At 45.2% G+C, this 13,700-nt stretch overlaps 1 protein-coding gene across 1 annotated transcript in view; it reads left to right on the top strand.

Annotated features, from left to right (window-relative positions):
* ago4 (argonaute RISC component 4) overlaps positions 1-13,083 on the top strand; it is a gene marked incomplete at its 3' end in the record, with an annotated part of 33,812 nt that extends 20,729 nt beyond the window's left edge. Inside the window, exons 6-19 of the mRNA XM_080017905.1 lie at positions 339-473; positions 1,206-1,293; positions 1,617-1,764; positions 2,739-2,858; positions 3,275-3,403; positions 4,908-5,041; positions 6,726-6,910; positions 7,391-7,550; positions 8,675-8,846; positions 9,353-9,496; positions 10,225-10,359; positions 10,462-10,563; positions 12,197-12,396; positions 12,975-13,083. Of these exons, the coding sequence (XP_079874031.1) occupies positions 339-473; positions 1,206-1,293; positions 1,617-1,764; positions 2,739-2,858; positions 3,275-3,403; positions 4,908-5,041; positions 6,726-6,910; positions 7,391-7,550; positions 8,675-8,846; positions 9,353-9,496; positions 10,225-10,359; positions 10,462-10,563; positions 12,197-12,396; positions 12,975-13,083 (1,961 nt within the window). The remainder of the gene's footprint in view (positions 1-338; positions 474-1,205; positions 1,294-1,616; positions 1,765-2,738; positions 2,859-3,274; positions 3,404-4,907; positions 5,042-6,725; positions 6,911-7,390; positions 7,551-8,674; positions 8,847-9,352; positions 9,497-10,224; positions 10,360-10,461; positions 10,564-12,196; positions 12,397-12,974) is intronic.
* Between the last annotated feature and the right edge of the window lie 617 nt (positions 13,084-13,700).

The raw sequence follows: 13,700 nt of genomic DNA, 5'->3' as shown, positions 1-13,700 counted from the left end.
TGTGTGTGTGTGTGTGTGTGTGTGTGTGTGTGTGTGTGTGTGTGTGTGTGTGTGTGTGTGTGTGTGTGTGTGTGTGTGTGTGTGTGTGTGTGTGTGTGTGTGAGAGAGAGAGAACTTTATTGGAGTAACTTTCCCTGGGTTGTGGTCACTTTAACTTGTTAAATGTTTTTTATTATAGTATAATACTATATATAGTATAGTAATTATAGTATTTATCTGCAGCACTGAAAATTTGCACAAAGGCTTGAGCATTTCATGACGGTGCCAACATGCAGCTCTCTTTAATGTCGCACGTGGGCAGATACGACTCGTAACATCTCCCCTTCCCCCCCCTCCAGTGTCGGCCACAGCGTTTTACCGCGCTCAGCCGGTGATCGAGTTCATGTGCGAGGTGCTGGACATTCAGAACATCAACGAGCAGACCAAGCCCCTCACCGACTCCCAACGCGTCAAGTTCACCAAGGAGATCAGAGGTGGGCAACACACTGGTGCATTACGAGGTATTATCTGTAGATGATCGCTCTGTTACAGTGTGTGTTGAAATATCATAATAATACCAGTTTTGTTTGTGGAAAACCTTGACGCTAATATTGCCACGCCCATAACAAGACGTCTGTTTTCCTTAACCTGCTTCTTTTCCCCGATCAGGGTCGTGGATGCACACGACTCGGACACACTGTGAAAACACGTGTCATTATTTATTGACGAAAGTTTCGACTCTTTTTGTCTCATCTTTTTGTTTGGATTCATTTTTGGACGAGTCGCTCAGTAGTTTCCGACTCTTTGTTCATTATTATTATTATTATCATCATTATTATTTATTTAAGTGCAATGCAAAAGTATAAATCAATCACATTTAATATGGATTACGGATAATGCCAAATTCCTTTTTCCCCCAGATTTCACATAGTCCTCAGTAATTATTTTCAGTTTGAGTCGAAAGGTTAATTCTTTGGCCATAATGACCCCTGAGTCATTTAAAAGATTTGTTTCGGCAGGAACGACTCGTTCACGTGCCGCGCGTCCCTGTGGTTGTCGTGATGCAGGTTGGGAGTTGATGTGTGCGGATTGTCATAGAGTTCTGTGTCAAAGTGTCTTTGAGCAAGGCACTTTTAACCCCCGAATGCAATTAATTTACCATTTTCATTTCATTCAACCCTTTTAAGAGTTAAGTTACTCATGAGCGCGTGTGTGTGTTTGGTCAGGTCTTAAAGTTGAGGTCACACACTGCGGTCAGATGAAGAGGAAATACCGTGTGTGTAACGTCACGCGTCGCCCCGCCAGCCACCAGACGTGAGTCCCCGAACATTAAGAGTGTGATAAGGAAAGCCATTTACGAGAGAAACAATTTATAGCAATTTGTTTCAATGTCGCTTTTTATTTTTTTTTATTTCAATTATTTTATTTTATTGAGTTTATTTCGCATTTATATTTTAGTCCCAGAAATCAAACGTGTAAAAAAAAAAACAAAAAAATAAAAAAAAACTATGCAAATGTGGTTGTTGGTTGGTTTTTTTTTTGTGTTTTAAAAAAAAAAAAAGCAATTTATTCCATTATCCTCTTACTTAATTATCCCTTTTTTTACGTTTTTTTTAATTGATTTTCCCTTTCCCCAGTTTCCCCCTACAGCTAGAGAACGGTCAAGCCATGGAGTGCACGGTCGCCCAGTATTTCAAGCAGAAGTACAGCTTGCAGCTCAAATACCCCCACCTGCCCTGCCTGCAAGTGGGGCAGGAGCAGAAGCACACCTACCTTCCCCTGGAGGTGAGAACGGCTTTTTGAACTGTTTGTCTGTCATTATCCCTTTATTTGCCTTTTTTTTTTGTTTTGTTTTGTTATGAACAGATCCCAGACTCTCAGACCTCTAGGCCTGGGCTTTATATAAATATAATATCAATATTGCGATATGACACGAGTTATCGTCTGGGATTTTGCGTTATTGTAACAGTCGTCTTTAGAGCTGCGTCGCAGTCATGATGTGGACACACAGCACGACTTTCAAACTCGTGGTTTCAGGGGTTTCAGTCGTGGTTTCTCCAAACTACGTCTTGTTACGAAAGCACACGTGAGAATCGACACCGGAAATGACGCCATACCTTGCGCGGGACGGGATTATTATAATTTTTTTTAATATTCTTGATCACTGTAAAAAAGCAAAAAAAGGTAGAATTGAAATAAGATATATATTTAAAAACCTAGAGAAGAAAAATAAAATAGGTTCAAGTTCAAGAGATTATTTGTCACATACATATACACATAGTATGTTGTGCCCGACACGCCCAGATATTAAACCTGCTTGATATCTCGCTGCTGGCTGTGAGCGCTCGGATCGCGTTGTGAGCCGTTCGGCGATCTCCAAAAACCTGTTGCCGAGTGGAAAATCACGCTTGGATCGTACAGTCTGAACTCGGCGTGAAGTAATAAAGCTTCTTGGCCTTCTTGTTCGTAATATTCATTTTGACCGATGATTGTTTCCGGTGTGTAAATACCTTTTTTATATAGCGGGAATATGTCGCCAAAATACCAGGAAATTATATCCAATATTGTAAACAAATATCGTGATATTTTATGATTTTTGCTGATATTGCCATTAAGCAATCCCCATTCAGAATTTCATCAGATAATGATAAATACAAAGTCTCCTCAAGCTTTTTCGAGTACCTTTAAAACCATCCACGCACAATTTTTTTTTTTTTTTTTTTTTGTGCAAATCACAGAGTCTTCCCTTCCCTCCGTAGGTCTGTAACATTGTGGCCGGCCAGCGCTGCATCAAGAAGCTGACGGACAACCAGACGTCCACCATGATCAAAGCCACCGCCCGCTCCGCCCCCGACCGACAGGAGGAGATCAGCAGACTGGTGAGTGGCGGCGCCCTCCTGTGGGCGGTCGTGGTGACTGCAACCGGTGGCGCCGACAGTATTGACGGCCTTTAAATTATACTTTACATATCACGTATGGTACACATTTGTGTATGAGCTACATACATTTCATTATATATTTATAATTTTATATGAATTGCACTCCACTAATCCTGCCATTAATATCTTATTTTAAATTGTTTTGTACGAGTACCCCAATACCTTTTCATAGCCCATACCAGTATTTCCCAACGTGCCTGACAGGGACCCCCGGGGGCCCCTTCATTGGGTTCCACGGGGTCCCCCTTTTCTCAGTTTCTCCTAATGACTTTTGCTTTCCTCTCTGCTGTGTCTGAAACTCGCCCCCCCTCTTCTCCCTGCCGCTCGTTCTCGCCCCCTCTCTTCCTGCCCCACAGGTTAAAAGCAACAGCATGGTGGGGGGCCCCGACCCCTACCTGAAGGAGTTTGGCATCGTGGTGCACAACGACATGACGGAGGTGACGGGGCGCGTTCTCCCGGCGCCCATGCTGCAGTATGGGGGCCGGGTGAGCACGGACACTGGCAGGGACTGTAGCAGGGTGAGTACTGGGTGGGGCTCTTCATTTTGGGGCTGACTGGGGGAGTGGACTCATTCATTTTAGCTTTCTGTGAAAAAATACTTGATCGTTTTCTCATTTTTTTAATCCGATCGACTCATTTCAGTTTAAAGTCTGGGGTGAGAAAGATGAACGAGCTCGAGTAAAACCGCTCGTCCTCCGGGAGGAAACATCTGTTTTCTGCTAATAACGTTTAATTCCACTGAAAAATTTTAATTTCCCAAGCGTTATCTGAAGTACAAAAAGCTTGCCAACGTATTTCACCCCGGGAAATAACCTGGGAACCCCCCCCATTTTAAAATCCTGAGGAGGACCTCAACAGTCGTGCCGTGCTCCTCCTTTTCAAACGGCTCCGTCTTCACCAGAACTCAATAAGAGGGTGAAGGGAATAATTTCACTCTCACACATTGATTTAATCGTCCTTTTGTGTGGAGGTGGATGAAGAGGACGTGAGGAGGGTCTGCGGACGGTCCTTTAAAAATAAATAAATAAATAAAAAGCTGGATGAAGGTGGACCATTTGTTCAGAGTTTGGGAATTAGAAAGAATTAAGGCGCCGGGACCGGGGTTAAACTGTGACCGGTGTTTTTGACGTTTGTGTCAAAAGCCAAAATGGTCTCGTGGGTGGCCACGTCAGTCCAGTCCTCTGAGAGCGGCGTTTTTAGTCGCTGCTTATTGTTTGGGGCTTGGAGGCTAAATTGGGAGTGGGTGGGTGCCGAGCGGCTCTTTGGCCCATCTTGAAACTGCAGAGGATTTAAAATATCCTCAGTGTCTTATTCAGTCGTTCTATTCTAAAAAAAAACAACCCCTATGACTTGGCTTATAGTTGGTATAATAACCATGAATGTGAGGCAAATGTTCAATTTGGGAGGAGCGGTTCCACCGCCAAGCTCCGGAAACGGTGGAAATCCTATTGGCCAGGTTTTCCCAAAGACCGGCACTTTATTCCCAACTGTGGCTGCGGAGTGTGAAAGCAGCTTGTGAAAGTGATCAAAGGACTCCGGTCTGGCCTCCCTACTTCCTTGGCCGGACGCCCATTCGGTTTGCCAAGGCCCCGTTCGACAATCTCCTCCTGATTGGATTGGCCCAAAGCCTGATGGGTAATGGGGTCTAATCGTCGGCTCGTTATTATGGACCGCCGGCTTCTCCCGCCGCGGTGATCACTCAGTGTGAATAAAGTACATGTGTTTCTCATCGATATGTATGTTCTATATCGATAACATTCGGCCAAGCGGTCGTCATCGCAAAAACCACCCCCGGTAGGCTGATGATGGTCCGGTCTGGCTGCACGTTGTCCCACTCTATTACAATCAGCGGTTGACCAATCGGAACGGAGTATTCCACAGAGCCACATCCATAACATCTGCCGGTGGGAGGGTGTTGGGGTTTGCTGTCTGCTGTACCGGCTTGTCCTACCGGGGGGTTGACTAAGAGAGTAGGGACTCTCTCCGCAGAATAAGACGGTGGCCACGCCCAACCAGGGCGTGTGGGACATGAGGGGGAAGCAGTTCTACGCCGGCATCGAGATCAAAGTGTGGGCGGTGGCCTGCTTCGCCCCGCAGAAGCAGTGCCGCGAGGACCTGCTCAAGTGAGTCAAACGCTGCTCCCACTTCTCGAGCCGCAGGCGCTCCTCGCGGGTCGAAAAGTTTGAGTTGTCGAATTCTCATACCGTTGTTCCCTTCGTCGCTGTTTAAGGACTTTTGCCCTGATGCTGATTTCTGATTTGTGTTTCGAACTCGGTACGCGGTAATGCCATGGACACACGACACGACTTTTAAAGTAGTCAGGTCGCTGTCACCGTTCACACGACACAACTTTGGGTCTTGCGGTCGGGGAGCTTGACGCGACCGACATCTGCGCGACCGACATCTGCACTAGTGACGGGCGACAGGGGGTCACGCGCTACAGGAGCTTCCGCCGGGAAGGGCCCCCGGTGTCGGGTCTCCAAACTACGTCTTGTCACGAAAACACGCGCGGGAAATGACGCCATGCCATGCGCCCAGCATTATTTATTTTTTCATTTTATTCTTGATCACCGTAAAAAAATAAAAAAACAAAAAAATAAAAACGAATGAAAGCAGAATTTAAATAGGAAATATATTTAAAACCTAGAGAGGGAAAGGAGAATGGGTACGTTGTGCGTTGGCTGAATATTGGCATGAGTTATGCGGAATTGGCAGAATTACCTGCTCTGAACGCTGCATAAGAAATGAACGGGGAGTCTCAAAATCACCTTTTCCTCAACTCTGGTTTATAAGTATTAGGCCGTTGAAAGGTCCTGCTGTAGCCTTATAAATAACAGGTAATGAAATCCTCAAGTTCACGTCTTTGCCTATTTCTACCCAATACTAATCTCTGCCCTGCAGCAAATATGTAGTACTCAACTTCCTTTGTTACTTTATTGAGTGGAGAGAAATGATTTGTCAAAAATCTGTCTCAAATTTTAGCTCAAGACCTATTATGCAAAACTCACCTTTTCAGTGCTTGCGCTCATACAAATAGGTCTCTGATGGGTCTACCGAGACACAAACTGAAGTAGGACAACCCTGTTAGTTTTTTGTGAGCTGTCCGTTTCAGTCAACATGTGGTGAAACACGGCGGATTCAGATTGGTCTCAGTCCCATGTCACATAGAGACTCAGAATTAGAACCGTCTGTGAAGAAACTGCAGACTATGGAAATTGTAGAATAAAAAAAAAATAATAATAAAAAAAAATACTTCTGCTGTGTTTCTCTCTTAAAAAAAAAAAAAAAAAAGACTAGGCTGCGGCGCGCCATCTGCCAAACAAAACCAATTAAAAAAGTTTTTATTGTAGATGTATTTATTTTGTCTTCCGCCGTTTACACAAAACAAAACGCGCGCGGTGTCCACCCACAAGCACGGGCAGCAGGAGTCAGAACAAGCTTTTCGGCGAGGCCTCGTAGGTCTGATGTGAGTGACGCTTCAGCGGCTGGATTGATTATTTTTCGGCTCAGATTTGATCGGAAACTCATTTTGCTGGACTGATGAGGTGTAATCAGCGTAAGGGCTCACGGAACTGAGGCAAACCCTTCCGGAGTGGGCGTGGGGAGCAGCAGTTTATTTTTGTTTTTGTTTTTTAATTTAAAGAGTCATCTCGAGCGGTATCTTCAGCAACAGAGCCTCACCTACATCCGCATGCACTTATCTTATTATGTAGTACGTGTGAATTTGTTGATCAATGTCTTAAGACTACAGCAGATTGTTAATGTTGTTTTGTTTTTGTTTTTTTTGTGCAACTGTTTTCCAACCAGGAGCTTCACGGACCAGCTGAGGAAGATCTCTAAAGACGCTGGGATGCCCATCCAGGGCCAGCCGTGCTTCTGTAAATACGCCCAGGGGGCCGACAGCGTGGAGCCCATGTTCAAGCACCTCAAGATGTCCTACGTCGGCCTGCAGCTCATCGTGGTCATCCTGCCCGGGAAGACGCCCGTCTACGGTAGGCGAGCGTTGCGCTTATTTTTGGGCCATTAGCCATTTCATTTGATAATAATATTTGTGTGTTCTTTAAATGTTTCTGTTTGTTTACGATGTACTCTGAACAATCATCGTTTTCCACAAACCTATAGGCATTTCATTATTCAGACAATTTATATTTTTTGGCGACCGAAAACAGCTGAATTAATAACAAAAATATATCTTTGTTTTGAATAAATAAGCCACCCAAATAGGTCAAAGGATAAACAGTTTATGTTCATCGTAGCAAACCTCCTACCGGCTGTATGTACACATGTGCATTAAACCTCCTCATGAAGGTATTTTTATTTGGTCCATTTTTGGCAGTTAATGGGGGGGGGTCTGAAAAGGGTAACTTAATTAATAATTAATTGTTATGGGTGTTGTTGTTGTTGTTGTTATTATTATTATTGTTATTATTATTATTATTATTATTATTATTATTATTATTATTGTCTCCCAGCTGAAGTGAAGCGTGTGGGGGACACCTTGCTGGGCATGGCCACTCAGTGCGTCCAGGTGAAGAACGTGGTGAAGACGTCCCCACAGACGCTGTCCAACCTCTGCCTCAAGATCAACGCCAAGCTCGGAGGCATCAACAACGTCCTCGTTCCTCATCAGAGGTGAGGGAGGGTCCGCATGGAGACGGTGTTGTGGTTATTTAGAAAATCCGACAAATGATTGGCAGCAGACTGTTGGATAAGCAATATACGGTATTTAAGGAATGACGTACCGCCAGCCGGTCATTGTTGCGAAATAACGCCGGTAATGACAGGCTGATCAGGTCAAGAGCATGTAGGCGGTGTGAGATGAGGGATATGGTTGCTAGGGACGACGGTCATTATTAACAGATCAGCAGTCACTAATCAGAGCTCTGTGCAGCAGGGGAGCTTTTTTTTTTTTTTTTTTTTTTTTTTGACCAAAATTGCAATTTAGTATGCTATTTTTTTATTTTTTATTTTTAAGTTCCATATCTTTTAATTTATATTTATTTATATTTATCTTATTCGCTAAGTACAAGCAATAAATCATTGTGTAGTATAACCAACACAGCATTAGATACAACATATGCTCATTCCTGTTATGATGAAATTAGTTGAATTGATCTTTAACTATTCAATTGTAAAAAGAAAAACATTTAATCACAGTAGAATATTGACATTGATTTAACTTCTGGCCTTGTTATTGTTCGAATCTGAAAATAAGATTTCGAACAATATGCAGTGTTTCAGCAGAAATGTGTGTGTATATATATATATATTTTTTTTTTTTGTAATAGAATGTTGTGCGCACGCGTCCACATACGCAGAGCGCTGCTCCATGTGCTCAGGGACAGCTTTATGCTCATTAAATTATAAAAAAAATAAAAAATACAAACAGAATCAATGTTCCGGAAGAGGCTCTGTCCGGGTGTTCCGGACTCTGCCGGGCAGCACACGCCGCGCATAGCGCACCGTGGCCCGGGCCAGAGCACCGGGTCTCACTAGGGGGTCAGCGCGAAGGCTTAGCACAATCTCTATGGAGAAAGTATCCCCATTACACACAATTTTGTTCCACACGCAGTTAAAAACGCATTATTCTAGCGCCACTATCGCCGGCACCCCATCGCGGGCCACGCATCTTCAGTGAATTTGATTAATGGTTCAGCCCTAGCATGCACTAGTAGTAGTAATAACATATTTTTTGCTTTTCCTCAGTATAATCTGCCTTCTCCCAGGGTTCTCATTCCTCCTCTTCCTCCCTCCAGGCCCTCGGTCTTCCAGCAGCCAGTCATCTTCCTCGGGGCCGACGTCACACACCCGCCGGCGGGCGACGGGAAGAAGCCGTCCATAGCTGCGGTGGTGGGAAGCATGGACGGCCATCCCAGCCGCTACTGTGCCACTGTGCGGGTCCAGACCTCCCGGCAGGACCTCTCCCAGGTAACTGCTGATGGGCTCTATCCATTTTTATTCATGACAATATTTTTGGGGTTTGGTCTTTTTTTTTTTTTTTTTCATTTTTTTATCATTTCCGTTTTCTGTTCAATTTGTTTTTGTTTTTTTGCCGTACTGGTAGTGCACTTGACACTCTTTGGTTTTAAATAAATCAAGAAATATATACATAAATAAAGGTTAACCTGAAATAGGCTTCCGCTATATCCAAAATTGTATTTATTTATTAAAAAAAATGAAAATTAAAAGGGAATTTTAGTTATTTTGGGATTCTCGGCGTGAGAAATACAAGGTGTGGCGTGTGAACTCTTTGATATGCGTGAGTCTCATGGTCCAAGCGCGAGACTTGGCAGCTCTGTATAACAATTATTATTATAATATTTTTTTTTTTAATATATATAATATTCCAGCATTGCGAGTAATAACCTTGCGTGCGCTCCGCCGCCACGCCCGTCGCTCCCCCTGACGCATCTGCGTGTCCCTCTTGTCTCCAGGAGCAGCTGTTCAGCCAGGAGGTGATCCAGGACCTGACCAACATGGTGCGGGAGCTTCTCATCCAGTTCTACAAGTCGACACGTTTCAAGCCCACGCGCATCATCTACTACCGCGGGGGCGTTTCCGAGGGGCAGATGAAGCAGGTGAGCTTTGCACATGCACGTATTAAATGAGAAAGCCGGTCTGTTTTTAGGGCTCAGTAAAACGGAGGAAGGTATTCCTTCCTGTAATTCAGGCCTGTTTTTTTTTTTTTTTTAAATCTATAACAGGAATACATTTCGTTCCGAAGAATCTTTAATTGACACACACACAGACACACACACACACACACACACACACACAGACACACACACACACACACACACACACTTTGGATGATGGCCGGTGAACCGGGTCGTCTGCATTTGACCCATCCTGGCTTGTCCGGGGGGGGGGGGGCAGCCAGGGGCAGTGGGCATGCAAGCTCCAGGCAGAAGGGCTCCTATTTGGGAGATAACCCGCCGGAGCACGGTGCCAACAGCGGCCCAGGCGGGAATCGAACCCAGGACCCTGTTGCTGTGAGACAGCATTGCAATGCACTGTGCCACCGTGCCACTATTGTTACACCAAATTTCAGACGAGTAGAGGTATACTGGATATATTTTATTATATCGGTATAACCATCTTGTTTTTCACCCTGGTATGCATACGAACGTGTAGTATATGTTCCAATTTTAGTAAAATATTTGGCTTATTAGAGTTTATTGTATTACCTTATAATGATACCCTATCGGTATTAGTTTTTTTCGGAATGTTCATATGGATGAGTAAAATGCCTATTTATTAGAAAGAAAATCCTAAATATGTGGGGTGCGCGTGTGTGTGTGTTCAGGTGGCGTGGCCGGAGCTGATCGCCATCAGGAAGGCCTGCATCAGCCTGGAGGAGGATTACCGGCCGGGGATCACCTACATCGTGGTCCAGAAACGCCACCACACGCGCCTCTTCTGCTCGGACAAGGCAGAGCGGGTCTGTAGAGCTTTTAAAAAAAACAAAAAAACAAAACCAAACAAATCAGTCAATCTGAACCCAATGTGCATGAATTTAATCCTGGCTGATCGCCCCCTACAGGTCGGCAAGAGTGGGAACGTCCCGGCTGGCACCACGGTGGACAGCACCATCACGCACCCCTCCGAGTTTGATTTCTACCTGTGCAGCCATGCCGGGATCCAGGTGAGGCCGAAAAAATAAATAATAATAATATAGATGTTTTTTTATTATCACTATGCTTTTATCTTACCGTACTATAGCATTATGTTTCACAATAGGGCTGCGCGTATGTTATACCAGCATATTATACCATACTACTACTGCAGCGTATTTCAACATACCGCTGGCTGCTGGTACCATCTTTGCATGTTAGTTCTTTTCCTGCAAGCAGAATAGCAATGGTGTGTTTTTCCAACACCCGATGATGTGTTTTTACTTTTTTTTTTTTTTTTTTTAATTATTTGTCACCAACTTTTGTTCGACACAAAATTAGACGATAAGGAAAATATAACTTTGCCTCCCATTTGTTCTGTAAAACACTAAAAGCGAGGAACTTTTGCCCATGGTCCGAAAATGAAGAGAACATTCAAGATGCCCAGTGTTTCCATAAAATCTTAAAATACATAAAATATTCAATACTCAATTGTTACATTGAAGTGCAATATGAGGCACGCACGACGCCTTCTTCCTTCCAACATGGTAGTGAATGAAAACATGATTAGATCTGCCCCGGTGACTCAATTTAATTCCAGTAACACCAGGAACATGTTCAATTCCTCACATTTATGACAGACTAAATGTCATGAAAATCGTTATTTTTTTTTTTTTGTTTGTTTGTTTTTCAGAATTAGGGGAGTCACAGTCGATTTTTGTAGAGAAGTCTGCATCTCTCATGACACATCGTACTTGTTTCAAAGCGGATCCCATTCGCTCCAACATGGCAGACGCTTCGCGGCGACGTTGGCTTCGCGGCGCGTGGTGAAGTAGCGGCAACATCGCACGACGAGGTGTCAGCCAATCGCTGAGCTTCAGAGTAAAACACAGCGTCTGGAAGCAATTACGACTTTAAAAGGCAGCAGCGTCAGTAAAACTGTTTCCCTGTGGTGCCGAAATCGTCGCAAAATTCCGGGGGGGGCGGGGCTGCGCACGCATGGAACGTGATGTAATGCCGCAAATGAGGTCTCCCCCATTACAGAAGTGGAGGATTTAATATTTACACGTTAAGTATTTACACAAAAACATCCAGTTTTTACTCATTTAAGTCCCGTAGCAACAGGGAGACGTGGACGTGTGACGCGGCGCGGGACTGTGGGGACATCTTTTCCTTTTTCTTATTTTTTTATTTTATTTTTTTTTTACCTACACAAATAAATAGATATAAAATAAAAAACAGGAAAACTAGCGCAGGAGTTGGGAACGGGAACCGCACCGCTGTCCGGAGGAGAGGGAAAAAATTAAATAAACAAAACTCCAGGTCTCTGGGTGAGGTTTACCATTTTCCTTTTCCATACAAGTCAGAAACTTAAGCAAACAAAATAAACCAAAATCCTTCTCGATGAGATTACATGATGTATTTCTACATTTTAATCACAATATATTAGATTTGCATGTGGAGCGCTGGCTCGGGACGCGTGCGGAGACGCGCGAGCCGCCGCACGTGTCACATTCCATTCCTGATTCAGACGACGCGCTCGACAATCGGGTTCTGACGAACACACAAAGTCAACGACAGCAAGAGGGAGAACGTCACACTGAGGTTTTACATAATGAACGATCACCAACAACCAATAATAAATCCGAATGCCGCCGTCCCCAGGGCACCAGTCGTCCGTCCCACTACCACGTCCTGTGGGACGACAACTGCTTCACGGCGGACGAGCTGCAGCTGCTCACCTACCAGCTGTGCCACACCTACGTGCGCTGCACGCGCTCCGTCTCCATCCCGGCGCCGGCCTACTACGCCCGGCTGGTGGCCTTCCGCGCGCGCTACCACCTGGTTGACAAGGACCACGACAGGTGAGCGGCCAGGGGGAGGCGGGGACCTGTGTGCCGGGGTGTCTGTGGTGGTGGTGGTGGCGGGGGATCCATGGTAGAATTGGCGGCCGTTTTAGGAAACCAGGGGGCGTGTCCCCGTATTTCCTGCCCCCCGTGAGCACTTCTAAATGAATTCCGGAATGCTTTGGTGAAGGGTGGGGCCGGGGTGCGGGGACGCGCGCCTGCCGTGGCCCAAGCCCCCACCAAAACCCTCGCTAGAACCTCGGCGGGGGCGTTCTGGAGCCAAGAGCGCCAAGAAGACGTCCGTTCCTCGCCTGTCGGCGTTCCGAGGGGAATCGCAGCCGACCCGAAGGCGACGGATTTCCCCCCCTTTGGGCACTTCCGTTGTTTTTGTCTATTTATCTCATTTAAAAAAAAACAAAAAATAGTCATTAAAATAAGTTAATTATATGTTGTTGTCGGACCGCGGAAAAGCCCCTCGGAGTGGTAACTTGCGGCGTCTTCCGTTGGGTTTCCATCTGTCGCTCTCTAAGCGTCACGTGAACATGTCTGACAAACCTCTCTCTCTCTCTCCCTCCCTCTCCCCCCGTGTCCCTCAGTGCGGAGGGCAGCCATGTTTCCGGCCAGAGTAACGGCCGGGACCCCCAGGCGCTGGCCAAAGCGGTGCAGATCCACTACGACACCCAGCACACCATGTACTTCGCCTGAGCTGGCCCGCCACCCAGCCGGCCGGCCGACTCCCTGCTCTTCCTCTTTCTTTCCCTCCATCCCTCCATCCATCCATCCATCCATCCATCCATCCATCCGTCGTCCCTTCTCCTCCCTCCTCCATCTCGACAGTCCCCCCCCGCACTCTTTCGGTCGTCTGTCTGTCTGTTGTCACTTTTTTTTTTTTTTTTTTTTTGTCTGTGTTTCGTTTTTGTTCCGAATCTTCACCAAAGCGGCTCAAAACCAGCAAGATCACCTTAAACCAAGCAGAGAACCAGAGTTTGGAACCAAGCCGCCTCTTCAACCAGCAAATCTGGCACGGAGGGGAAAATGCACAATCAATGAACTTTAAAAAAAACAAAAAAAAACAAAAAAAAACAAAAATAATAATCACATCCATAACTACAGATTGAGCCATTACTGTGTGTTTTTATTTTTATTTTTTTTTCCCGTTTTGGAATGTGTGCACTCTGTTTTGTGATCCACTGAGTGAGGGAGTTCAGGGCAGCTCCTTGGCTCTCCCAGCTAAGCAGGACTCGTATCTACTTTTACCTCAAAGCCCCACCAGGGCTAACTCTGTCACAAGGTCTTGTTTTTTTTTTTTTTTTTTTGTTTTG

Source organism: Zeus faber, assembly GCF_960531495.2.
Source record: "Zeus faber genome assembly, chromosome: 1".
In the NCBI taxonomy this organism is placed as follows: Eukaryota; Metazoa; Chordata; class Actinopteri; order Zeiformes; family Zeidae; genus Zeus; species Zeus faber.
The sequence above is the reverse complement of the archived record's forward strand: the minus strand, read 5'-3'. Positions and strand labels throughout refer to the sequence as shown.